The sequence below is a fragment of the Ammospiza caudacuta genome, chromosome 7, assembly GCF_027887145.1.
Source record: "Ammospiza caudacuta isolate bAmmCau1 chromosome 7, bAmmCau1.pri, whole genome shotgun sequence".
In the NCBI taxonomy this organism is placed as follows: domain Eukaryota; kingdom Metazoa; phylum Chordata; class Aves; order Passeriformes; family Passerellidae; genus Ammospiza; species Ammospiza caudacuta.
The window spans coordinates 27,738,709-27,765,289 of NC_080599.1; the positions used below are offsets into that span (position 1 = coordinate 27,738,709).

The following is a 26,581-nucleotide window of genomic DNA, read 5'->3' on the forward strand; positions in this document are numbered from 1 at the left end:
TTCAGCAGCGGCGCCGGGAGGGCCCCGGGGCGCCTCCGGGCGGGCAGCGGTGCGGGCGGGAGGCAAGCGGAGCGACAGCGGCACCAGACAGAGTGCGGTACTGGGCCGGGTCCGCCCGCCGTACAGCCGGGCCCGTCGCCATCTTCCTCCCCCGCCCCGCCGGTGCCGGCGCGCACGGGCCGCGGGGCCCCGCAGGTGAGCGCCGGGACGGAGGGCGGGGGCCGGCGGGGCTGCGGGCGGGGACCGCAGCCTCTGCGGCGCCGGGTGGGCGCTGCCCGGCGTCTTCCGCGGCCCCGGGGCCCGCCCGTGTCTCCCCCGCGGGGGGCGCATCGCCCCGGCTGCCGGCGACGCCCGAGCGCCGCCGCCCCTTTGTTGTGGCCCGGCCGGGGCAGCCCGGGCGCGGTGCGGGCCGGGGCAGCGCTCTGTGCCCCGCGGGACCTGCGCCGGGGCCGTGCGGCCCTGCCCGCCGCTGGTGCTGAGCTCACGCTCCCGAAATGCTGCTGCGGGCTCGGCGCGGCGCCGCTGACCGGGGCGGCTGCTGTAAACCCGGCAGAGCCGGCTTTCCTATGGATCCGCGCGTGGAGGGGGAGAAAATGTTGGAGCAACGCGGGATATTACAGTCAAAAGGCGTTAATATATAGTCTTTGGAAGTTGTTTGGCGTATCTTATTTTTCTGCCGTATATTTTCCCTGTGATGTGAAGCATTGCATAATTTAATGTCACCTTTTTGTCATTCGCGGTGCGGAATGCGCTGGGCAAGGCGTGTGCGTGCTCTAACAGGGGCTGGTGAACGCTGAGGGCTCTGCGGTCACCTCCCAAGCGTGGTGAGACAGGAATTACCGGGTGGCTCGAGAGCAACAGCTGATCGAAGCTGGGGAACAAAATGGATTACTGGATGGCAAGCCAGTGAAAAATCTGTGTGAGGCAGGAAAGGCTGGTGTGTGAGAGGACACCGATTTGCTGTATATTGGAGTAAAAAAGGTCTCAGAGTTCAGCTGTGCAAAGTTTACTGAAGGTTTTCTATTAAGGCCTTACTCAGGATGCTCAGTGCATTTCATTTGAGATAATGAATTGTGTGATTTAGGGTGAAATAGATGTCAGCAAGCTCTGCTGGGGAATCAGTTGTGATAAAAAATGGGCCTATAGTCCTAGAGTCTTCTTCTTCCTTTTTTTTTTTTTTTTTTTTGGTAAATTCTTCTGATCTAGAAAACTGGAAGATGACTGGGGGCACTTCAGAAATGGAGCCACCAGGGCCTGGCTGGACCCTAAGGGCCCTGTGGGCTCTGTGTAGCCAGAAGTCTGGAGTGGCCTCTGGGAGGGCAGCAGAGTCAAATGTGACTGTGGGGTGGCTTGAAAGGTGAAATAGCTTAATGCAAACTAGCCAGCTTTTAAAATATGTATGACTTGCTCACACTGAGGTTTTGTGTGATAGCTCACCAGGATACTGGGTCTGCATCGCAGCTGTCAGTGAACCAAGGTTCCTAATTTGGCATTGAGTGTCCCTTTAAATGTGTTACTGCTTTCACAGCATGACACTTAAGATTTGAACTATAATATTTTTTTCTTGTATATCAGAATAGCTAGGGACTTTATATTCCTTGCCTGGTTTTCCAAATGTATATTCTATGCTGTTGGTGAGTGATTTGTTTCAGTTGATAAATAACATATGAATAATGCTTACTGTAGAATTTAACTTTTTTTTCAATATTGAACTTTACTTTTTATTTTTATCATATGAATGCATATGCATTTTAAACTTCTTCTAAGAAAGCACTAGATAGTCTCTCTTTAAGTTACCTGTCTTTAGATGCTTCTACTTTATAAACATTTTCCTGAAATAGTACATTTATATGCATAAGTGGCTATACATATGTTTAATGTTTTAAGAGTTATTTTCTTATGCTTTTAACACCATGAGAGGGTTCTTGCTGTTGACATGTTCTTAGAACATGAGCAAGAACAGAACAAGGGTGAAGCCTCTAGCTGGGAGATTTAGCATTAGGTGTTATGTTCCAAAGAGCTTGTTGAAACAACATCTTCTTCACTAAAGTTAAAGGGAAAGATGTGTCAGTTTTGTGGCAAGAAGTTTTTTTTGTTTTCTTGATGTAGAAAAATAAGTACAGAAATAGCAGAAGACAAGAGGGAGTGGACAGAAGGAAGGAAGATGTGGAGAAGTGCCATTCTGAAAAGACTGGGCAAGATTAAAAGGTTGTATAGGAATGTGGTTAATACAAGGCACCTGAAATATTTAGGTCTAATTCTCATTTGCTTTCATTTATACCTCAAGCTAATGCTGTGCTTCAATCATTCTTGAGTATTAGAGCTTGAGCTGATCAGATTGTGACGTTGTGTGCCATATGTGCCTGCAGAAAGCAATACAGGGGGATGGACCAAAGATGCAGCGTGAGCTCTAATCTTGAGTTTCCCTGCTGTTCTTTGGTTTTTAATTATTATTATTTTTATTTATACACATACTGACATATCACTGAATGTCAGAGAACCTCATAGGTTTTATAGAGGGTGATGTGTAAGCCTGTGTATATTTATAATTTCATGATAAAATGCTGCTTATTATTTTGACAGCATAATGCTTTAAGAGAAGTCTGAGCTCATCAGACTAAAAACCATCAGCTGTGTGAAAATCTTCTCTAGTAGGTTTACTGTTCTTTTGTAGCTATTTGTGTTGCACTGATAGGCAATGCACACTGAATATTATCATAATACTGTTAATGGAGGAGCTCATCAGTGTACTTCAGAAGTACATCAGTGTACTTCTGAAAAACTGTACTTTTTCAGAAGTTCAGTATCCAAACTAAGTCTGGATGTTGTAATACACTTTTCTTTACTGTACCCCAAAAGTGCTGTTACTTGTCCTATATCAAATATGGAGGGTGCAACCATTCTTTACCCTGATTTATGAAAATGAAGTAAGTGAAGTGTTCAAATTGACAGAGGTTTTATGTTCAGGACAAACCTTATTTTTTTAAAAACTACAATGGAAAATGGAAGACAGCTCAGAGATGCTGGATTTTGCATGTAGATGCACTTTTAATCAAAGTACTGAATAATATGCTTGTTTTGTCATCAGTATAATATATAAATAATTAAGACAATCTTTGAGACTGTGTAGGGTGGCTTCCTGTTTACACTTGTGTCCAGCAGAGCCTGTTGAAGAGAAAGTTGGACTTGGTGTTCCTTTCTTCAAAGGAATTCTTAGTCTGATTTTTTTTTTTCTGATGGGGAGTCTCAGTATAGCTTTGCCTAAGCCTTAATTTGTCTTTTGACAAGAAGGTTAATTAGTTTATATAAAAACCACCAGTGTCATGAAGCATAATAAAAAAGAAGTGTAAATGCTTTATATTTTTTTAGAGGATGTGAATTAAGATGTTAATGCTAAACTGCTGGTTAAATCTCTATTGATTCCCCCCCCCTTCAGTGTCTAAGAGTAGGGTTGAATTTTTTCTCTGGGGCCAAAAATCCATATCCAGTTGCCAAAAGGGGAAGTTTAAATAGGGTTAAAACATAAGGGAAAAGCATCTTTCTACAAGTTCTGGATTTTGATTTGTGGGTGTGTGTATCTTTCTTTCAGGAGAATTTTCTGCAATCCGGGTTAATTTCTTCTTTTACCTTTACTAGCTGCGAGTGTGCTTATGGTCTCTGGGTGTGTCTTTCATGAAACCCATCAAAATAGGTGGTGATTGGAGTCTTCTGTGACTAAAATGAGAATCAGACCCAGGCATTTTAAGAAGTTAGGCCATTTCATCTGGCACAACTAGGTCTCTGTTGTTCCAAAATAAACTGTGCTGCTATAATCAAATGCTTTGCTAGTCAAATGTTCTGGCAAAAACTTAGGTGGAAAAATTGGCATACAGTTGTGAGGAAGATGGAAAATTTGGGGGTTTAGACAGTAGTGCAATAAACCATGTTATTAAGGCCTAGGGTTTTGTATCCCTTCAAGTTCACTGGCATTGGTTTACAGTGATCAATGAGGAGTTTCATGGAATAATTGTCTCTTCCTTTCCTCTCTGGTAAATAACTAATTTCTTGTTAATACTCTGAGTGTTTGTGTTATTTGGCTTATTCAGACTTACTCAGATTCTGTGCATCTTTCCCTAGTAGGAGGTAGATGGATTGTTAACATCAGTTCCAGGCATGAGATACATGAAGGCTGCATAATTTTTTAAGTTGTCTTGGAAGATGGGTTGCCCACAGCTGGCTGTGTTTCAGTTGCTGGATCTGCATAAGTGAATGATTTCATGAGGGAATTAAGAACAAATCTGATGTCCCCTTTTGAATTATAAGGGAGAGACCCTGGGAACTATAGCCTGTTGCTGTGGCTGTCTTGCTCTGTGTCATCTCCTCCCACCTTTATTCATTTTCACTGTGCTCCAGTGTCTCTCCTCCTTCCTGGGGCTGGTGCCTCCTGCTGAGGGTTCCTCACTGGTACTGGTTTCTTCTGTGGTCTTAAACTGATGATGGGAGTGCACTGAAGTCAGTGCAGCCTTTGCTGCTGCCAGAGAGCAAAGCTGTGCTGGTTCCTTGTGCCAGGACAAGTGCCCGTGTGCTGTGGGCCTGTGCCCATGTGGGGCGGGCCGGTGCCCGTGTGCCGTGGGCGAGTGCTCGTGTGCCGGTGCCCGTGTGCCGTGGGTGAGTCAATGCCCGAGCTGCCCCGGGCTCAGCACAGCCCAGCTCGGGGGCTGGGAGTGCCTGAGTGAGTGCGGAGGTGAGAAGAGGCACTGCCCCTTTTTGCAGTGGTAACATGGGATTGAACTGAAATTTTCCTGTTGTTAAATCCTATTCTTGTAGTTACAGGAGTGCTGCTAGGTGTGGGGGGATTTGGTTCGAGTTTTTTAGGGCTCCTGATATTGGCTGCGTTAGTGGGTTTGTCCCCTCATCCCCAGTTCTTTCTCAGCAGATCAGTTTAGGAGTTACTTCTAAAGTCTTTGTACCATTTGAAAAATAAAGTTCAACAGCTTCTATTTTGTCATACTTAGTCTCGCCTGATTCCACTTAGCCAGAAGAAGAATTGAATTTAGGTTTCCCAAGAGGAGTGAGTACATGCTGCAGTTCTCATCTCCTTGGAGGAATGGTGTTGCAAAGGAGCTTGGACCTTGTATCTGTGGGGGCTTTAAACAAGCAGCCTATTTGCCCCAGCTACCTCTGCCCACTTTGTCTAGCTGGCTGGACAGCTCATGAGAACCCTGAGCCAGCTCCATGAGCTGGTGGGAAAGCTCCTGCAGTGGCACAAGTGAGGAGGGCTGAGGAAGGGCCAGGAGCACACAGCTGGGGGCAAGGGAGCGTGTAGAGTCTGGCAGCCAGCAGGCCCTGTCCTAGGCCACCTTGGGCTGGCAGCTTTAGATCCTTCAGGAGGGGAATAGACAGAAATAGTCATCCTTAGGAAGGAATAATAGAAACCCCTGGCCTAGCTGTCATGGGCTACTTCAAAGCCAAGGGAAGTAGAGGTGGCATTTTTAGTGTGCTGTGCTTTTTATATGTGTTAGAAATATTTGAGTTCATATGTGAGAGCTCTAGATGATGACATAATAAGTGACTCTTATGCTCTTTGAACTTCACTGTTTGCATTTCAGAGAGGAAAATTTTACATATTGCAGACTTAGTAAGCACAATATTTTCACACTGCTAGAAGATTGATTTCTTGGTAGATTTGTTTATCTGGGCCCCTATTTATGCATAGGACAGAAATGGAAAAGTTGCAGGTGCATTTGTAGATCTATCTTAATTATGGCTTAACAGTCAACCTCAAAATCAATTACTTAATCTTGTTTAATTTTTGTAATGCCACTATGTTCTGTCCTATAAATCTGCATTTTTATTTTTGTTGGTAGCCAGCATTTGCTAACCAAGCAGAAAATAAGATATTGATAACAGCTAAAGTTCTTTCTCTCCTTTTAGGCTGCCATCATGACAGCTGAAGAAACAGTGAACGTTAAAGAAGCTGAAATAATTAAGCTAATACTAGATTTTCTGAACTCAAGGAAGCTTCACATCAGCATGCTGGCACTTGAGAAAGAGAGTGGGGTCATTAATGGCTTGTTTTCAGATGACATGCTCTTCCTAAGGTAGGACTTCTGTTTCTGGTGCTTAAATACCACATTTATGAAAACCAGGAGTTGGACTGTGATTCAGTCACCAGCCCTGTGCCACTAAACAAGAGATCTTACCTTGTGCCCTCATCTTACCCTGCTTTTTCATGATCCCATTCTGTGGCCCAGCCCTGCAGTATGTTCCAGCTCTGGAGTCACTGACGTCCTTCTGTGAGCCACTCGCAGTCACTGACCGGGCAGCAGTAGCATGCATTGACACAGATTTTTTTTGTTTGCTTGTTCAGTTTAACTTTGTTATTTTTCTGACACATCAATGAATTCAAGTGGGAAGGAGCCTTAACAAGTGCCAGTGCAGATTAAATTGGGGGAAATTATAGGCATGAATTAGAAGGGAAAGCAAGGGCTGTTTGCATCTATGATGGGCCATTATCTGCTTACCCATCACATGGCCCCAAAGGTGTGGTTTATTGACTTGTAAAATGTTTTTATAGTATTTTAGTGCTAAGATCAAGGATAAATGGTTTCTAGAGCGTTTCCCTAAAAATATTAGGTACATTTCAAAATAACACGTAGATTTATCTTAAATTTATCAACATGAAAGGAGTATATATTATCATCAAGACATGAGGGTTGGTGCAATTTACCATAGAGGATATTGCCCTCAATATTATTAAAAACAATCAGTATACAGTCACAGTAGTTTTTTTGATGTTTTCTGTTTTTTGATGTTTTCTGTTCATGCCAAAGGTACTTAATAATATTGAAGCATGAGAAAGTAACTTATCCAGCTGATCTTGAAACATTTAAAATTACATTTTATGACTGAACAAACCTCACCTCTCTTCCCTTTTCATTAAAATTACAAATACTGGACTAAAATGAAATTAAAGAAGAATTGCAGAAAGGATCAAGTTATTAATCCAACTTTTTTTTTGTTTCATTGTTAGCTTAGTTGTAGAAACTCATCTTTCCCTTGTAGGCCTGGGCCTTTAATAAGAGCTCTGTGTGATAGGAGGGCGTGAGCTGCTCTACCTCTGCAGTCCAGCCCACTGATCCTGGAGTTGGAGCTCCTGTGCTGGCACCCTTCCTTTCCTGCCAAGCTCTTCCTTTTACATGCTTAATATGGGAGTTTTTCGTTTTCCCATTCCCTTCATAAAATAGCCCCAGCAGTATTTATACAATTCAAATGAACTCATTTCTGAGTTCTCTTTCATTAACTTGGATGTATTCATTGAAATGATGCCTTTATTCAAACTCTTCAAGGAAGGCCCTTTGTTGTTTTTTTTTTAATAAGAATAACAGGTAAAGCAGGAGACACAGGACCATTTTGTCTTTTTTTTATGTGCCTTTAAAAGTGCTTAATATTTGTCCTTGTAGTATGCAGTTATTTTTTTTCAAAATATTGAGAACAGACTTGGATTATGCTCTTAGTGTTACTAAAAATTTATTTTGGTACCTATGCAAAACATTGACTTTTCAAAGCAGATTGATGACCTGTTGTGTATTTAAATTATTGTTTTGTATTTAAATGAGCATCTTACTTGGAAAAGGGATGTTCTTGTCCAGTGACATTCAAGGAATGATCCTTTCTTTTACTAGGCAATTGATTCTTGATGGCCAGTGGGATGAGGTTCTTCAGTTTATTCAGCCCCTTGAATGTATGGAAAAATTCGACAAGAAAAGGTAAAATGGAATGTATGTCAGAATTCAGTTTTTTGAGTTTTGGAAAACACGTGGATTTCTGAGTATTGTCTATGATAATGGTGGTGATGAGTTTTTCACGTTAGTTTTCAGTGGGTTTTTTTCTAGCCTGTGTGCTGTGCCTGTGTTTTTAAACTTGTACTTAAAATACATGCACACATTCTGTAATGGGTTGTCATGTGCCATACACTTTAGGAAGATGATGCATGTTGCACAACCTTTTAATAGATGCTCTGTCATACTTCTATTCAAGAAATAATATGATTACTATACTTGTTTTTTTTTTCTAATTAGCCCTCTGATAGTTGTAATAGAGTATTTCTGAAAGCACTTATGGAAAAAAAAAATTCCTGTTTAAAAAAAATGTTGTGGTTACCAATTTTTTAAAATTCATATCAGAGTTCCTTGTCATGACAATAGCTGTGCCTAACTCAGAAATTCAATGTAAAACAGCCTGCTTGTCTCTAGAATAATGTTTAACTACTCTGGAGCAAGATATATGTAGTATTTCTCTTCTCACCTGCAGGTTTCGTTACATTATTATGAAGCAGAAGTTCTTGGAAGCCTTATGTGTGAACAATGCAATGTCAGCAGAAGATGAGCCTCAGCATGTAAGAATTGCCTCTGGTTTGGGGATTTTTTTGTAGTCAGAAAATCTCTTGAGATCAGTCTGATTAAAGGCAGGACAGAAGCTCCCACAATTAAATACACAAATTTTAGCTATTACCAAATGGTTTCATAAATACTGGATAAAGTAATTAGTATTCTTTGCAAGTGAGTGTGGCTCCCTGATGTCAAATACAGTTGTACATAAAAGGGTTGCTTGAAGCTTTGCAGATAGATCAATGACCATATGCTGTGTCTGTAGTCCTGACCCTCACATTTACTTTAGGCCATTGTGCTAAAGTACGGGGCTCTTCTTTTTCATACTTTTTTCCCCCCAGAAATATTCTGAAGCAGGTCTCAGAATCACAGCAATTTATTGTGGTAATTTCAGTCAGATGAAAGTTTGAATGAATTATATGCTTAATTTTGGTTTGTTTTGGAGAGAAAGGTCAGAATTGGTTTTTTGAGGGAGCAGATGTGTTCACAAAGGACTCCTTATGTTAAATTGCAAACAGCAGGAGTTGTGGACTTAAGGTTTTTATATGGAAAGAGACATTAATTCAAGCTGGCAAAGAAGGTGTGCAGATTGGGAAATTAGTTACAGTTTTTCATTCACGCTGACAGCACAATAATACCAAATTTCTAAGACAAAAATGTTATGAAATTAAAAATTAAGAACGATAGTAGTTTTAAGACAAGTGATTTTGTTTTCCAGACTGAATTGATTTTAATTCTGTCCCATTATGTACTTCAGGGTTTTTTCTTGACAGAGTAGAGAAAGTTAGAAGTAAATCTATTTTTCTGGTTGTAAATGGGAGGAGTACTAGTCCTTTGATCTCTTGATCCATATACTGTTACTGGGATAGCAGTGGAGGGGAAAAATCAGATTAGTGTTCCTTATTTTGTTGTTACCAAATATGTTGGTGTGGTGTGGGTCAAAGTATTGCAGTGTCTAGGTAACATGGGTAAGTGGGTATTTTTACTGGTTTTTAAATCTATGTAACTAAAAATGTCTGGTTTTGTGTATTTAACCTGGTTCTTGGCTCTTAGCTATCAACAGGCTTTGTAATAAAGCCCTCTATTCATTTGGAGGTCTTGTCTTCTGAGAGCTCTTTGAACTTTTTAACATTTTTGATAGAAGAAGAGAAAATCTCAGTATAAAAGCTGCTAATCACTGGAAACTAGAGCAATCTACAAGGCTTTTATTAAAAGCTACTGGCATAGGTTATAGAAATAAAGAGGAAAATAAGTCAGCTGGCTTTGAGAATGGAAGTAACCTTTTGTGCTACAATAGAATTTGAGCTGCTCAGTCACAGATTTGAAATTTTAAGCCCATCAAATCTGCAGTGACATGAAAACATTCCATAAATCTGTAAAAAATGGGACTGGATGGGGGATTGTAGGAAGTCAAAGCATCTAGGAATTTGTCTCTCTCTGTACACTTGGATCAGCAATTTCAGACTCTTTGCTTTTTAAATTAACATGTAAGCAGTAATAAATAAGTGATAGCAGAGGAATTCTGTTGCTGCCTGTTCTTGAAGGGTTTTTCCCTTGTTTGTGTTATTTCTCCCTAGCTGGAATTCACCATGCGAGAGGCCGTGCAGTGCCTGCACGCGCTGGAGGAGTATTGTCCCTCTAAGGAAGACTACAGCAAACTGTGCCTGCTGCTGACGCTGCCCCGCCTCACCAACCACGCCGAGTTCAAGGACTGGAATCCCAGCACGGCTCGGGTGCACTGCTTTGAAGAAGCCTGTGTCATGGTGGCAGAGTTCATCCCAGCAGACAGGAAACTGAGCGAGGCCGGCTTCAAAGCAAGCAACAATCGCTTGTTTCAGCTTGTGATGAAGGGATTGCTTTACGAATGTTGTGTGGAATTCTGTCAGAGTAAAGCTACAGGAGAAGAAATCACAGAAAGTGAAGTATTGCTGGGCATTGATCTCTTGTGTGGTAATGGCTGTGATGACTTGGACCTCAGCTTATTATCGTGGCTGCAGAATCTGCCAGCTACAGTGTTTTCTTGTGCTTTTGAACAAAAGATGCTTAATATTCACGTTGATAAACTCCTCAAGCCCACAAAAGCTGCCTATGCTGACCTTCTGACACCTCTTATCAGCAAACTGTCTCCTTATCCATCATCCCCCATGCGCCGGCCTCAGTCAGCGGACGCTTACATGACGCGCTCCTTAAACCCTGCCCTGGATGGGCTCTCGTGTGGGCTGACCAACCATGACAAGCGGGTCACCGACCTCGGGACCAAAACTTCTCCCATGTCACACTCCTTCGCTAACTTCCATTACCCTGGAGTACAGAATCTCAGCAGGAGTCTCATGCTTGAGAATACTGAATGTCACAGCATTTTTGAGGAGTCCCCAGAGCGGTAAGTGCAGCTAGAGCTCTGTTTGTACCTTGGCTTATGTTGCACTGTTGCTGTGTGCTTACCTGCACTGTAACTCTGAACATAATTGTAACATTGAAACATAATTTGGTTGTTTAAATTCTGTTGTAATTAAACTCTGTATAGAGGTCATTTTCTTCCTTGTGCTTTTATGTTCTAAATAGATTTTCGTATTTGGGTTTGAGCCTTATGTATTCCGTTTGGGCCTTCTTAAAGTTTCCTAGCACAGAGCACAGATATGCTCTGAGTATGTAATGAGGTCCAGCTAGAGTTTGTGTTCAGTATTACTGTGTTCTTCCATTCCAGATAAGTCAGTGGACACAGTGAAATAGCTCTAACTCCCATCTTTCTCCATTGCGTTCTGTCCTCAAGTCTTGATAAATAATTTTGGTCCTGACACTGTAAATTAGTTACTTAAGTATACTTGAGCAATTTCCATATCCCAGTGAAGTTGGGGGAAATGACAATATGCTATTGTTGTAGCATTCCTGTATCACTTAAATTCTTACAATAGTAGCTCAGCTGTAATATTTACTTCCTGTTTTTTAAACCAAAGATGAGTAAGGCAGCTGAATGGTTTTTCTATTATGTTTTTGTATTGGACTTTGAGATAGTTATGCTATTAATAAGTTCTTTAATGAAATGTAGACTTGTAAACTGGCTTTTGAAAGAATGTCCTGATAACTGGGAAAAATGGTACTTATCAGCTGAGTTTATCTTCATGTTTCTGCCTGGTCTTTCTTTTGATCAGCAGTTCTGTCCCTTTCTAATGGTTGTACTCAAACTTCCCCAGAAAGCAGCTGCCAGCTTTTTTGGCCTCTTAGAGGACCAGATGGGTAACTGGCCCTGCACTTGGGTGCAGTGGCCAGCAGATGACATTTGGGGCTGTGGGGATCAATCCAGGCCACAGCTGGTGTCTCTATTAGTTTTGCCTTGGAGCAATATTCCGTATGTTGTGTTATGGTAAAGAGCAGCTGTAATTAAACTTGGTAAAAAGGAAACAAACACTGCCAAACTGATGTCAATTCCAGTGATAATGGAAATATAGTAATGTAAGTACCTCCAGAAGATACTAGTTTATGGTGAACCCTCTAAGATTACTGATCTATGGCAAACCTTATCAGTGTGAGTAGACCAAGGTCCAGTGTTAAAACTGATTCTTGAGAGGTTTTTAATTCCCTTTTCAATATTGGAGTACTGGATTAATTCTGCACAAATAACATCATTGTGCAGGCTAAAGAAGATGATTAATTGCTGCAGCTCTTTATGTAGGTCTTTTCATGTGATATTTATAGTTTGTAACATGTTTTTTTATTAATAATACATCTCTTGAAAGCTAGGATTAGAGGTCAGAATTAAAGGATTAGAACTATAGAGCCAGACCCGTAGTTTTCAAGAAGGCATTACATTTTTCAGACAAAAATCCAACTTCAGGTGAAGTGTCCAGCCTAAATGGTAGTATTTGCAAGGGTGGAAGCTGAGCTTTCTGTAACTCTGGCTCTTGCTTCCTCTTGCACATGACAGAAATGTTGTATTTCTTTTATAATTGAGTTCATTAAGCAATTGTCTTTCTGTCAGCTGAGTTACTTCTGTTATTGTACAGAGGTACCAAAAAAGTTTAAAATAACTTCTAAAAAACCTTTGCTCCAAGTCACTTAGTAGAGGACTTTAAGTTGACAAAACTGAAGATGGGCATCCTAGGCTTCTAATGTGTTCTGCACATCTGCTGATTGATTGCCAAACCATTTAAGAAAGAGTGTCATGCAGAAATACTTGCAACACAAGAAAAGCAAAAGCAATATAAACATTTTCTACCTTGCACTTTCAGGAATGTTCAAGTGGATGGGTGTTAAGCATCCATGGATATTAGGTTCAGTTTAGATTGGTAGTGGTGATTAAGCTCATACCTTTGGGAAGAGTTTAGTCTCATATCAGATGCATTTTGTGCATATAATTGTTTTGAAATTGAAAATTTTGAGTAACTTATTTAAAGATGCAGAATTCAAATGTAGGGATAAAAAATGAAATTGGGGTGTGCTATGGCAGTAAGGCTTTTTGGAAACTGACTGTACTTTTTGTTTGTCGGGGAGTTCATTTTCTGTAGTGTAACACATTGCAAGTGGCATTTTTTTCCTAAGCAGTATCTTCAGTTTGCTGTGACTTAAGTAGTTTGCATGCTTGTGTTACCAGATCTTACTCTAGAATATTATCTTTCTGCACTTGATTTTCTACTGTGAATTTTTCTCAGTTAAGCATGTGTTCTTTTCCATGTTGCTGCGAGAAGTGATACTCCTGTGGAGCCCCAGCATCCCATTGGCAGTGAGACCTCGTGCCAGAGCTCAGCTCCAGAGAATGAACCTCTCAATGCAGCACAGAGTCAGGGATCAGCCAAACAAGAGAAAAATGAGGTAGTGCTTGTTTGTTTAAAAATAATGAGGCCCTTTCAGCTGGGTTCTGATCACTTCATAATGATTTGCCTTTGTGTTGAGAACTTCATGCATGACAATGAGTTGCTTTGAATCTTGTTTTTACTATAGTAAAAATGCCATATTGCATCTTGTAAAATAAACTACTACTTTTTGTCCCCCTATTGTATAAAGTTCTGCTGTCATTGGAGTTTGTAATGCAGCTGATTAGAGTGCCTTGTCACATCAGCAGTCCAGCTAAACTGTTGTGTATATCTTTAAAAGGAAGGGAGAAAAAAAGCCAACAATGTTAGATTGTGTTAAACAGTGCTTAAGCCTCCTCTTCATGTTCAAGTGAGAAATCCTGCATGTACCTTGTAATTTTAGGTGTTAACACTACGTTTTGTAGGTCATCCTGCATTGGTTGTTGTCTAGAACATAGAGAAATTAAAATTGGGCAATTCCCATCTTTGCTATTCAGAATCCAATAGCATTTTTTGAATTCATCTTTGAAGGCCTGTGCCTTGACTATCTTTTTTCTCTTTTTTTTCCTTAATAGCAATATGGGGTAAGTGAAGGAAGCAATTAAAACAGTTACCTATTCTATTATTTTTGCACTTAAATACCAGTCTCTGTATTTGGTAGTGAAAAATGGCATTGAGTGTGCTGTCTGTTCTGTTTACATATTCAAGTTTGAATTGTAGGTAAACTTTGCATTAGCTTATTGAACCTCTATGTGGGACTGAAAACCAGCCTAGCTTTGCCAGGACTGTGTTCTGGTAGGCTCTGGGTACTTGAGTGAGGCAGTGGGGTCTGTAAGATTAACAAAGTCCTCCACATTTGAGGACTTCACTCCCCTCAAGGACTTGGAGCCACTTCTGCTGCAGTGCTGTTTTGTATGCATGCTGGAAGGGAAGGAAGAGCTTAGCTGGGTATAGAACAGGGCAGGCTTCAGGAGGGGAAAAAACAGTAAAACAGATGAAGAATTTGTAGGAGAGAATGAGGACAGGAGGTGCTGTGGTGAAGATGTTGGCCAGGCTGTTACACACAAGTAGAAATAAATGCAGTACCTGGTGCAATTTCATCTTGTGTTGTTTTCTACATCATAGTGGTGTATGTATATACCTGTAGGCGTAAGAAATTAAAGTTTCTTTTCAGAGCTTTGTTTTTGATGTGTTCCTGTAGAGGCTGATTCAGAAGCCAGAGTTTATAGAATAGAGCTTCTAAGCAATATATTTTAGTTTTGTATGTTAGTTGGGAAATAGTGGCACAGAACACAAAAGATCAAAAGATTGAATAAAATTGTAACACATAAGTATCAGTCGTGGAAAGAAGAATAGACAAGAATATACTTGTTTAGGATGATCACCCAAGGAATGGGGAATAGTTAATGAATTTCAAGTAGAGAAAAGAAATACTTTTGACTTCTGTCAATAATTTGGAGTTTCTGAATTGTAAGTATTCACCATGGGAAACCTAAGGTGGTAAATATTTTGCAAATGCAGCAGTACTAGGAAATCCATTATATGTTTAAAAAATTGTCAGAGAACAAAAAATCATAATGCAAGTGCTGTTAATAATTGTTAGTAGAAGAAATACAAAGGCTGTTACAAAGACAGAATGTGTATGAATTGTCTGAACTAATGCAAAGTTATGAGAATGCCCTTGTATAATTTTAAATCATGAATGACAAAGCTGTCACTCCAGAAAACAAACAAAAAACCCATGCAAGGTTTTTTTTTACTGTTGCTATTTTTTCCTATCAGTATTTTTATGGTTTTTTCTATTATGTAAATATGCAGTTTGTTTTTTTTCTTTAGAAAACATAGGGCAGTTCAGTGTAGATAATCTGGCCTTGGACTAAAGTGTTTTTAGTCTTCTGTTTGTTCATTTTTATCTTGTTCTCAGCTGTTAGCAGAAAAGCAAAAGAAAAATGAGGTTTAGGAATGCAGAAGGCAGCAAGTCCTAGACAGCTGGCAGTGTGGGAAGCTAAAGACAGCATGTAAAGGAGGAAAAGCTATGAAAAAGGAAGTTCAAGTGTTGGCTTGGTCCAGAAAGTAAAGAATTTTTAGAGTTAAAACAGGCTCCAGTTTCAAAAGTAAAATGTAACACTTGGATAGACCCCTGCTGCAGGGAGAGGTAAAATGGGTCTGCAGATTCATGGTGGGGAGGTATCAACATGGCAGAAGATACTAAATTTGTAATGAGAGTATGATTTACATAGTTTTCTGGGTTTTCAATTTTCAATCACTTTTTTGATCTTAAGTGATACTTTTAAAATGTTGTAGGAAAGAGCAGTCTCCTTCAGAGCTATAAGGACTGCTATAAAGGCAGGACTGCTTCAGCAGTGAAGTGCTTTCTCTTTTTAATATGTAAATTGTGTCTGACTTTAAGGAAGAATAAAATCATCACTCCTCAGAGATGAATCTCCTGGCTTTTTGATACCTGTGTTGAAATACTGAAGCAGAAAGTAAATATTTATGTTAAATACCACAAGTAGCTATTTCAGTTCCATCTGTGACTCCCATTTCTTTTTAGCTCCGTGACTCCACAGAGCAGTTCCAGGAGTACTACAGGCAGAGACTGCGGTACCAGCAGCACTTGGAGCAGAAGGAGCAGCAGAGACAGTTGTACCAGCAGATGTTGTTGGAGGGAGGAGTCCATCAAGAAGATGGAGCTGACCAGCAACAAAACCTTACTGAACAGTTTCTTAACAGGTTGGGGGAGTTTCATTCTTCTACTCACCCATATCCCTCTGTGAGCTCTCTTTATGACCTTGGGTTTTTTAACTTGTCATTTGTTATCAGATCTATCCAGAAACTAGGAGAATTAAATATGGGTATGGACAGTCTTGGAAATGATGTACAAACACTCAGCCAGCAATGTAATGGGAGCAAAGGGATTGCATCTACCAATGCAGCCAGTAACTTCACATCAGCACCTTCAGATGGCAGCCAGAGGATAGCTGACAGCCCAAACCTGAATACCAGCACTCCTCGCAAGTGTGGGTCAGCTAATCAGATTCCCTTTCCTGAAGAGTCACCTGTACAGGGGAGTCAAAGGTGAGCTGCTGGAGAGCATTCAGGGCTGGAAATACCCTTCTGCTTGCATTGTGGGAGAGCTGTTTGCATTTATCTAGCTATCAGGTTAATTTGTCATTGAATAGGGGTATGATCAGTGTATTCTAAATATTTATGTAGGGTTATGAAGTATTTTTTTTTTTTTAGCAGCATTCATGAGGAATAGTGGTTATTATTGCTTACATTTTATCCTTGTTTTTAATTTTGGACTTTTTATTCCATCTTAGGTGTTTAGTTCTTGTTTGTTTCTGAAACTCTAAGTTTCTAGGAGCTTTTTTTATGAAATACAAACTAGATGAAGGGGGAAGTAGGGCAGAATGGGAACTGAATTTGTTCTGTTAACTAAAAGTAGTGCTGACCTGAAAGAAACAGTAATTCTTCCACCTCTCTTGTGTACATGTTGTATCTATACATATGTATGTTATAGAATGAAAAATATTTTTAACTCGAGTTTACTTGTTCAGTGCTTGCAGCCTTTGCTGCAAAAAGGGCTGTCCCTTGTAATAGTTTAATGGTAATGATTCAGACTGTATAACACTTCACACAAATTAATCAGTTCTGGGAATGACTGAAACTGTGACTTTAGTCTGAATAATACTTACCAAAAAATCTGTCCCTGCTCTTGTTGTTTTGTCGTGTGATGTTAAACACTTCACCAAATCCCAGTGCATCAGAGCATGCCGTCTCTCAGCCACAGTCAGAAGACTCTTCAGGGAATTTATCCCGGACACGAGGTGATGAGGTGAGTTTTCATGTCTTTTACCATTTGTGTTATCAAAAGATTCAGTACCTAATCCTCAGTGTGACATCCTCTTACTGTTGAGAGATATTTAGAATGAATTTTGGTTGGTGCAGTGCCTACAGTCACAGAACCATTGAGATGGGAAGGGACATCTGGAGATTGAATCCAAATGCACTTCTCAGAAGAGGGTCAATAGAGCAGGATGCTTGGGGCTGGGTGCAGTTGGGCTTTGAGTCTCTCCAAGGATGGAGGATGTTTTCCAGCCTTTGTGGGCTACCTCATCCTGTGTCTGACCACCCTCACAGTGTTTTTAAAACGCCAAAAAAGTTGAAGTGGAATTTGTTTTACTTTATTTGGTGTTCATTGCCTCTGGCCCTTTCACTGGGTACCACTGAGAAGAGTCCTGCTCTGTCTTCTTCACTCCCCCAGTCCCATATTTGTGTGCACTGGTGAGATGTACACATGCACACCCTGAAAACCTCTTCTGATCTCAAGGCCAAGCAATACCAGTTCTTTCAGCTTCTCCTTGTACAGCAGATGTTACAACCATTGTTTTGTGTTTTCCAGGTTACAACTTTGAGTGTTGTACTGCAGTCAGTATGGTCTGGAAAACCAGGGGAATAGTTAATAGGAAAATAACTGCAATAAGTACATTCTAAAGTTTCTGCATTAATAAAAATCCTAATCTTAGAAAATTGGTCATAAAAGTCACTAAGAGGATGATGTAATAAAGCTTAGCATAATCTAATGATAACTTTGTGATACAGGGTGAAAATCTGATTCTATGTTTAATATTAATGTTTGGTTTAGACACTGTTTGATTTGGACTGTTTTCGGTAAAAAGGCAGCTTTGTTCCCCTCACAAGTTTTACACAGATCAAATGGTTTACACAGAAATAAACTAGTATTGCCCATCTGAGGTGGGCTGTTTAGAAAAACAAAAGCAGGTGGAAGTCTGGAGGGAGGATGAGAAATACTAATTAATGTTATCTGTAAAAGTCAGTTGAAGAAAAGAGCTTCAAGAGCATTCTTGGACTTGGAGTAGACATTGCTTACAGAACTGTGCTTTGAGTGATCCAGCCTGCTGTGCTGCTACTTGTTAATACTTGGCTACAGTAGCTTTACATTATTCCACAAAGCAGCCACACCTAGTTTAAATGTCCAGTTTTACACAGAAGAACCTAATTTTACTGTTATCCTTCTACACAGGATGACAAATCAAAAAAGCAGTTTATTTGCATTAATACTCTAGAAGACACACAAGCTGTCAGAGCTGTAGCCTTTCATCCCAGTGGGAGTTTATATGCTGTTGGTTCCAACTCTAAAACTTTGAGAGTTTGTGCCTATCCAGAAGTAATTGACCCAAGGTAAGAAAGCTAATATAATAATTTATTTTTCTGTATCATAGCACTTCTTTCTTCTGCAGCTACTGATACCTGTACATTTAATATCTTTATTTTATTGTCATAAATACAGCAGTGCTGTCCTTGGAATCCTGAACTGCTAAGCAAAAATAAGATAATGTGCTGAAGTATTTGTATATTTGTGGGCTGCTTCTTTGCTCTCTATTATTTACAAGATGTATTGTCACAAGACCATGCTTTTCCTTATAAAATTTTTTTTTTTTGTCCCAGCAGCTGAGCTTTTTTGAGTTTGCTGGTTGGCCTGTGGTGTTGATATTCCAGCTGTAGCAGTGGGAGAAGGCATGTGTCAGTTCCCAAGCCAGCACAAGCTGAGCTTCACAAGATTCAGTTTCTGGCAGGAGGACAGACTTTACAGTAAAGAAAGTTGTATCTTCCTGACTTCTACAGGAAAACTTGCCAGAGCGTGTCTGTTGGCCTGCTTTTACTCTAAACATTGTTTTCTACGTATATTGGTTCCTTGACTGAAAAAGCACCATTTGTGGTTTACTGTGAACCTGTATTTTAGTTTCCACCCATTTTTAATAGAATGGGGAAAACATAAATGAAAAGAAATATCACATCAATTAACAGTCTCCTTAATTCTGCTTCACTTACGTTATTTTCTTGGAGGAGGGGAGAAGTGCAAGCATCTAAAACTTTTTTATAAGGAGTACACACAGTGATTTTATCTGGAATATCTTCCCACTTTAGGACTGATGTTCAGGCTTCCAAAGTGTTCAAAAAGTAATCTGATTTTTTCTTTTTCTCAAATATCATCAGTAAGGTACCCTTTGAAGTTTAATTTCAAAATATTTATGAGCAATGTTTGACACAACAAAAAAAAAAGGAATTTCTATTACCTAATACAAGGCAGCTTACTGGGCTTGAAGCCCAAACAGCCTCTTGACTGGTAAGCAGTGCAAAGCATGTTGGCTCCTGCACAGCTGCTTATTCTGCTTGTTGGGAAAGGCTGGAGCAACTCAGCAGCCTTAGTCTGTACTGGCAGTGCATGATTGGATGTGACAAGAGACACAGGGCATCTGGACATGAAAGGAATACTGAGATTTCCTTGATTCTGAACTTGTATTTCTTCCACTTATTGTTGATTTTAACTGTGCTTACACTTTGCCTAAAATACTTCATCATGGGAATTACAAGTCAGCAAAGAGATTACATTATCTTAAAGATATTCTAATCCTTGTAACAACATGGGTCTAGACAGCATTCAAAATTATGTACTTTGCTAAGAGGTTGTGTAGAATAGTTCTTCTTTGAAGCTCTGTTGGGCCTCTTAAATTTTTTTTTACTTGTCCTTCAAACTGATGAATTATTCAAGATAGGTTGGTTTGGAGTTGGATTTTTTCTGTTCTCTAAAGGTGTAATAGTAGTGTGGGGGTTTTTGCACACCTTAAAGTTAAACACTGATAAATACATGTTACAGTTCTGCAAATGTTGCTCAAATAATCACGGTGCTTCCATGCAGTGGATTGGCAACATGTGATCTCTGACCTGAGTAGGTGCTCCCATGTTCTGGGAGAGTCAGTGATCCTCTGTGAGATCAGGCATTAGGCCATTTAGGGAGCTCTGCAGTGTGTTGAATGATCCTGATTTATACTAATCTGTAATGGATTTCCTCTCTGGCAAAATAAAATTAGCTGCCATGTGGGTTTACTTTAGTATTCTTTACTAAAGTGATGTTAATCATCCAAGCTTCTTGAAAAACTTTGGAGATTGTCTTCTGTCTTTTCTCTCTGCCTCTTCTGTTCAAGTATTTATTATAAAGTTTATGAACTTTTTCAATACCAATTTAATTTGTTGAATTTCTCCTGTTGATGTTACTGGACTGATATGGAGATGGATACTGCAATACTTTATGTTAAGTACTTGATTTCTTCCTGCTGTGAGAGCAGAAAAAGAGCATTGTAGGAAGGTAATTGATTGCAATCAAGGAAATATAAATTACTGGGACTGTTGCTTTTATTTCAGCAGTGTGTAAAGCTGATATGGTTCTACAAATAATTATCTATGATATATTTAGATGCTGTCAGGGTTTTTACATTTATGTAGAGTGGTAAATCTGTTTTTCTTGCACAGGCTTGGCCTACAGCTGCTTAATTGAACTTGTGCATATTCAAAAGTGGTCATAGAATTAAGTTGTTCACATATGAAGGATGTAGAGAAAATTCACACCAGTTTTGGACTCTGGGGATAATGCTTTGTTGTCCTATTTTTGCTGTTGTCCTATTTTTAGCTGGTAATTACTATAGTTTATCTGTATCGACCCTTTACAGATGAACAGACTGGGTGAGTTCTTTTTGCATGTTCAGCCACAGATAGAATGGGAAGATGAGGGAAAATTTGGAAAATGAGAAGATCCTTTTGTCTTTGATCACATGCATATGTTTCAGTGCAAGTAGTCATATGAATTTCATATTACCCAAAATAACAGAAAAATAATATCTTCATTTTAAAATACTTTGTTTCCCTTATAAATAAAAAGAAATATGATGTTTGGGGTTTTTTTTCTTTTGCCAGTGCTTATAATACTCCTAAACAACCTGTAGTTCGCTTCAAGAGGAATAAGCATCATAAAGGATCAATCTACTGTGTAGCCTGGAGTCCCTGTGGACAGCTGTTAGCTACTGGTTCTAATGATAAATATGTGAAAGTGCTGCCTTTTAATGCAGAAACTTGTAATGCAACAGGTACTGTGTTGTATATTCAGTTGTATATTATTCCAATATTTTAATGCAGTCTCTTTTCCTTTTTACTGTAGTCTCTATCCAGCAATGAACCACTGAGAGGTTTAAAATTATCTTTGGGCTTTTGTTTGGGTTGGGTGACTGTGTTTTGGTTTCATTTTGCAGGACTCTGCTATTGTTCTATCTCTTGGCAAATTCCTCCCCACAGTAAAACAGTAAAACAACCAGATGTTCTTACCCACTTCTAGAGCATGGTTGTCACTAAGAATTTATTTCCACTCCTAGTTCCCTTTTCTCTTACCTACTTCTCTCTTCTCATCTATCTTAAAAAGGTTTCTGTCCTAGCAAAAGCTAACATTCCATGCCCACCCCTTCCAATCAATATGTTGCATGTGGCTCTTTCCTTTTCTGTTTTGAACTTAGTCTGCCTTGTCCTTTGTAGTGCAGTGCTCTCAATGATCTTTTCCTCCTGGCAAAGAAAACCTTTTGAGTACACCAGAGTTTACAAAAAGAAATAAATGTACTCTGTAAGAAACCTTGCCTGCAGTTGGCAGTGGTGATGGTTGATCAATGTACATTTTGCCAAAGCTTTAGAAAGTATGAAGCTCAAGCCAAACCCAAGATTCTTGGAGATTTCATTTGAACTGTAGTAACTGAAATGGTGTGTTCTGTACTGAAGTGCACAGCTATGTGTTCACTCTTGCTTAAAATACTCTGTATGATCTCTGTAGCTGCTTTAAAGAGCACAGCACTAACAAACAATGTATGCCTTACTTTGTTCCTTGATTTTTAATTTATTTTAGGACCAGATTTGGAATTCAGCATGCATGATGGGACAATCAGAGACCTTGCTTTTATGGAAGGCCCAGAAAGTGGTGGTGCTATTTTAATAAGTGCTGGAGCAGGGGACTGTAACATTTACACAACAGATTGTCAGCGTGGACAAGGCCTGCATGCCCTGAGTGGTCACACTGGTAGGTACAGTGTGGCTTCTGTCACACTTTTCAGTCTGTATTGTATTCTAATAAAGTGTTTGTTGTTAAATATGTTTGCTGTTCATTTAATGGTGAGAGTGCACACCTCTTTCCAGAGAAGACACAAAGCTGGGTATTGCCATACACTGGTGCAATGGATCATGTAAAATGCAGGTTTTCCATGGGATTGTAGGTCTCTGAATGCAAAAAATAGTCCCAACTATAATGTTTCAGTGTTGGGTTAATGATGCTTAATCAAATTAAGAAGTCTTCTTGTTCACAGGACATATTTTGGCACTTTATACATGGAGTGGCTGGATGATTGCATCTGGATCCCAAGACAAGACTGTAAGATTTTGGGATTTGAGAGTGCCAAGCTGTGTTCGTGTTGTGGGAACAACGTTTCATGGAACAGGCAAGACTTGCTATCATTCTTCTAACCATCCTGGCATGAAAATAGACTTTGAAGATGTCCAGGTCACATAGAGTGAATGTCAGGGGAGGCTGTGGCACAGAAGGGCAGCTTAACTTAAAGAAAGAGCCTGTGAGGGTATCTATAGCTGTGGGGTTGGTTTGTTTGTCTGTTCCTAAAGTAGTATTTCCTTTCAGAAGATGGGTAGTACTTTTGCCTTATGACTTTCAAACAGACACTTATAAGTGCATTCAAATACAGCAACCTATCTAAAGTCCTTGAAACTTTTGGGGCCGGGGTGAATTCCTTGCAGTATTGCACATTATTTCATAAGACTGATTTTTTTTTTTCCTGTGATGGAACAGATACTTTCTCATGCAGCTTTAATACTGATTCAAGTGTGAATTATGGCTTATGGGGTTTTAGTGCTGAACCATAAAATCTTTATTATTTTTAGCTGGGTATGTTCATCTGTCTTGGTTTGAAAGACAGATTGTCCACTAGGCAAGAGCTTCCCTTGGAATGGAGAATGTAAACTCCCTCCCTCCGAATTATTACAATTTTGAAATAAAGGGCCTCTCAGGACAGGAATAACAGTTCTTTACTAGCATGTATAACAAGGCAAACATCAACACTCTGTCGTTAGCAGCATCCAGAGCCAGGGACCCAGGGCCGCGTCTCTGACTGCGCTTTCCCGTGGTGCAGTTCCGGCCGCCGCCGGCAGGGGCGCTGCTGCTCCCGGTGCGCTGACCCACCGCGGCTGCAGGGGGCGCTGTGACCGGGCTCGGGCAGCGCGCGGTGATGGCCACCGGCAGGGGTGCATGGAGGAGAGGCTTCGCTCCACAAACCCCGGGTGCATGGAGGAGAGGCTTCGCTCCACAAACCCCGGGCAGCCGATCCCGCTGCCCCAGTAGGGCTCTGAGGAGCACCGAGCTGGGACGGCAGGGATGGGCAGAAATCCCAGGGTGGCGGACAAGATGTATCCGAAGCTCTGCAGCAGCTTCCAGTAGCTGGAACTGCGGGACGTCCCGGCAGGGCAAGGGATATGGAAAAGCGAGGCAGCTCCCGGCTGGGTTATGGCGGAGGCAGCCAATTCCTTTCCCCAAGCCGCAGGCCCCACTGGCCTCCTCCGAAACACAGAGAGAGACCGCAGCCAGCACCGTCCTTTACCTGCCCCAAATCCCGCTGTATCCCTCCCCTCCGAGAGAAACTCCCAGAGAAAAAGAAGTGTAGCCAGATGCTGCACTCCTCTCCCCACCTTGGCCACTTCTTTTGTTTTTCTTAAGTACCCATAAGTACCCAGTAGTTAATTTCCTAGCAACTTACGGGAAAAAGTTCTCTAAGTAAAGAAGAAAGAAACCCAACCGCCAGCATCACCTTAAATTTGAGGCCAGCTTTCGGTGTTGTTTTGCAATGCATGTTCTTGTGTTAAAAAAAAAAAAAGAAATGTGGCAGTTTGCAGCTCACTGTGCCGTGGGGTGTCTGTGGGCCTGCAGGCAGTGCGGTGGCCTCGGTGGCGGTGGATCCCAGCGGCAGGCTGCTGGCCACGGGCCAGGAGGACTCGAGCTGCATGCTGTACGACATCCGCGGCGGCCGCATGGTGCAGAGCTACCACCCGCACGGCAGCGACGTGCGCTCCGTCCGCTTCTCGCCCGGCGCGCACTACCTGCTCACCGGCTCCTACGACATGAAGATCAAGGTGACAGACCTGCAAGGTAACGCAGCCACAGCGTCACAGGCTGGTTCCTGTTCTTTTCACGCTGGAGTTGAGGACTTGGCTCAAGGATCAGGTTTTACTTGGAAAGGGGGAAAAATGGTAGAGCTTTGAAAGGTTGGGTGTGTATGTATGTGGTTGTGTCTGGTGGAAATGGGCTGAGTTGTGTGGCTGTGAACTGAATCTTGGTTTGGGGTGACGGTCTCATTACAGTAAAACCACTGATTAACACTCTTGCCTGGTGTTAATAGCCATTGCTTTCAGACAGTATTCATAAGATTGAGCCTTTTAAAAAGCCCTAACAAGTATAGTGATTCTCATTTTTATCGGGATAAGTTAAGAATAGGAAAGATATCGGGTATGTCTAATTGACTTGATTCTCTTGGACCATTAAATTTTAATCACCTTGTGTAAAAACGGTGGAGATCTGTATTTTTAAGTTGTACTTCATCCAGTGAGGCCTAAAAATTGAAACACTGGAGCCTTTTGTTATGCTCAACGTGTGTGTGAGAGAAAAGGGACTCAAGTGGGCTTCATAAGGTGAAATACAGATGCAAGCTTTAAGTAAGCAAAGTGGTTTAAAAAAGACCCTCCACCCGAGGGCTGGGATATGGATTCATGGCATGAGTAATGATTTCTGTTCCTCTTCACAGGGGACCTGACGAAGCAGCTTCCTCTGATGGTGGTAGGGGAGCACAAGGACAAAGTTATTCAGTGCAGGTGGCACACACAAGATCTTTCCTTCTTGTCATCTTCTGCAGACAGAACTGTAACCCTTTGGACCTACAATGGTTAGAGTGCAAACAAAGGCAACTATGCAGCTAAAGCACAGAGACCGAGACTATGGAACTGTCCAAACAAGTAATAATAATGAGCCTTTGAGAGAGCAGCAGTTGAGCAGGAGAGTGTCTTACCAAGAGGAGGGACACCTGTCACTGATTTTTCTGGTTTCTAGGAGGTCTTGGTGTTTTTAGTATATTCTTTTGCAGTGCTTCCAGTCTTCCATGTTGAACTCATGCTGCTGTGACCTATTGTAGTCTTGTTGCCAAAGTCTATGAGGAGAACTCTTCTGTTGTTGATGTGCACTCAGAGTAACATGAATGATGTGTTTACAGTTTGGTATTAATTGCATTCCTTGTTCTTTGCCTCAATGAGAATTTTGTATAGAAACTTAAGTTGAGGAACACTTTAATCAAGTCTGTATGTAACTAGTTACACACACACATGAAAGAAAAACTACTTCCACTGTTTTTTCAGGTTTATTGTATTCATCACTTTTAAACAAGAGCTCATACCTTGATAACATCTCCATAGTTTCAACGTTTTTAGTAAAAAAAAAAAAAATCTGAACTTTAAAGGTTGGCTAAGTAGTAACCACTTCTTGATTATGGTCCATTATATAGTGGGGGTTTTTCTTTCTTTTCATCTAACCTGGCAAAAATGTTGCTGTTTTTACTACATGACATTATTTTGAACCAGCTAACATGTTGGAGGGGGAAAAGTAAAATATTGACTTTTTTCAGTAGAAACATGTAATATTTTACTTTTTGAATGCAACAGAATACCTCTGTGTATAATGTACTGTAGAAAAGAGTGGATTGGCAGAAGTTGTCACAGTGAGCTTAATGGCTATCAATTTTTCAAGTAAAAGGGATACCATTAATGCTGTAATACAAACCAGCATGGCTTAAAATGCTATGTCTGCATGATAATTTAAGAATTGTTTAAATTCCCAGTTCAGAAGCTTATCTGAATTTTATTTCTTGCACTGTTTATGTATGGGAGATTGCAGTTTATTTCTACAAAACTTTAGAATCTAATGTTTATGTATTGTTATATTTTCATATTGTACAGTTCCTTTTACTTTTTGAAATATAAACCTTAAACTTTAGGTTATTTATTTATTTGAACTGCAGTTACATTTTGGATTCTCTTGGTTACTAAATTATATGTGCACTGTAGCAAGCATTTTTAACTATCGTATAAAAGTGGAAAGGTAACTATAGAAGTGTATCTGTGCTATAATCTCAATAAAGACCTCCAACACCTGCACCTCTTTCATCTGTTATTTTTAATTCTTGATTTATAATTCCTCAAACCAACTATGATACAGCAGTGTGACGTATGATTTAATTATAAGATACTTAAGAGCTTTGATACTGCTTCCAAGTATTGGAAGTTGCCGTGCAGTAAGTAATAATACAGAGGTGTAGAGCTGAAAATCTTATTTTTTTTATTTATTAGATACATATACAACAGCAGGTATGTATGATACAATGATGCATACATAAAGCTATGTTGGAGGAAATAGCGTTTCTCTAGCTGTCAGTCTATTTAAATTAGTAGATCTATAGTAATAGGGATTTCCTGACATTAATTTCA

General features: G+C 40.4%; 1 protein-coding gene across 2 annotated transcripts; it reads left to right on the top strand.

Moving 5' to 3' along the window:
• Positions 1-26,251, top strand: WDR47 (WD repeat domain 47). 2 transcript variants are annotated; one of them, XM_058808426.1, is made up of 15 exons: positions 1-195; positions 5,914-6,080; positions 7,665-7,748; positions 8,293-8,377; positions 9,947-10,749; positions 13,049-13,175; positions 15,711-15,889; positions 15,980-16,234; positions 16,919-16,994; positions 18,204-18,361; positions 20,933-21,102; positions 21,903-22,073; positions 22,357-22,488; positions 23,982-24,200; positions 24,853-26,251. In XM_058808426.1, the coding sequence occupies exons 2-15, from the start codon at positions 5,923-5,925 to the stop codon at positions 24,993-24,995; spliced, it is 2,760 nt and encodes a 919-aa protein (XP_058664409.1). In that variant the 5' UTR covers positions 1-195; positions 5,914-5,922; the 3' UTR covers positions 24,996-26,251. The 2 variants fall into 2 exon arrangements, with proteins under 2 accessions (XP_058664409.1, XP_058664410.1); XM_058808427.1 differs by having other exon boundaries at positions 13,052-13,175.
• The last annotated feature ends 330 nt before the right edge of the window (positions 26,252-26,581 follow it).

Coding starts and splice junctions, on each gene's coding strand:
- WDR47 (XM_058808426.1), top strand. CDS start 5,923: ATGACAGCTGAAGAAACAGTGAACGTTAAAGAAGCTGAAATAATTAAG. Junction 21,103..21,902: donor AGAAACTTGTAATGCAACAG/GTACTGTGTTGT, acceptor AATTTATTTTAG/GACCAGATTTGGAATTCAGC. Junction 22,074..22,356: donor TGCCCTGAGTGGTCACACTG/GTAGGTACAGTG, acceptor TCTTGTTCACAG/GACATATTTTGGCACTTTAT.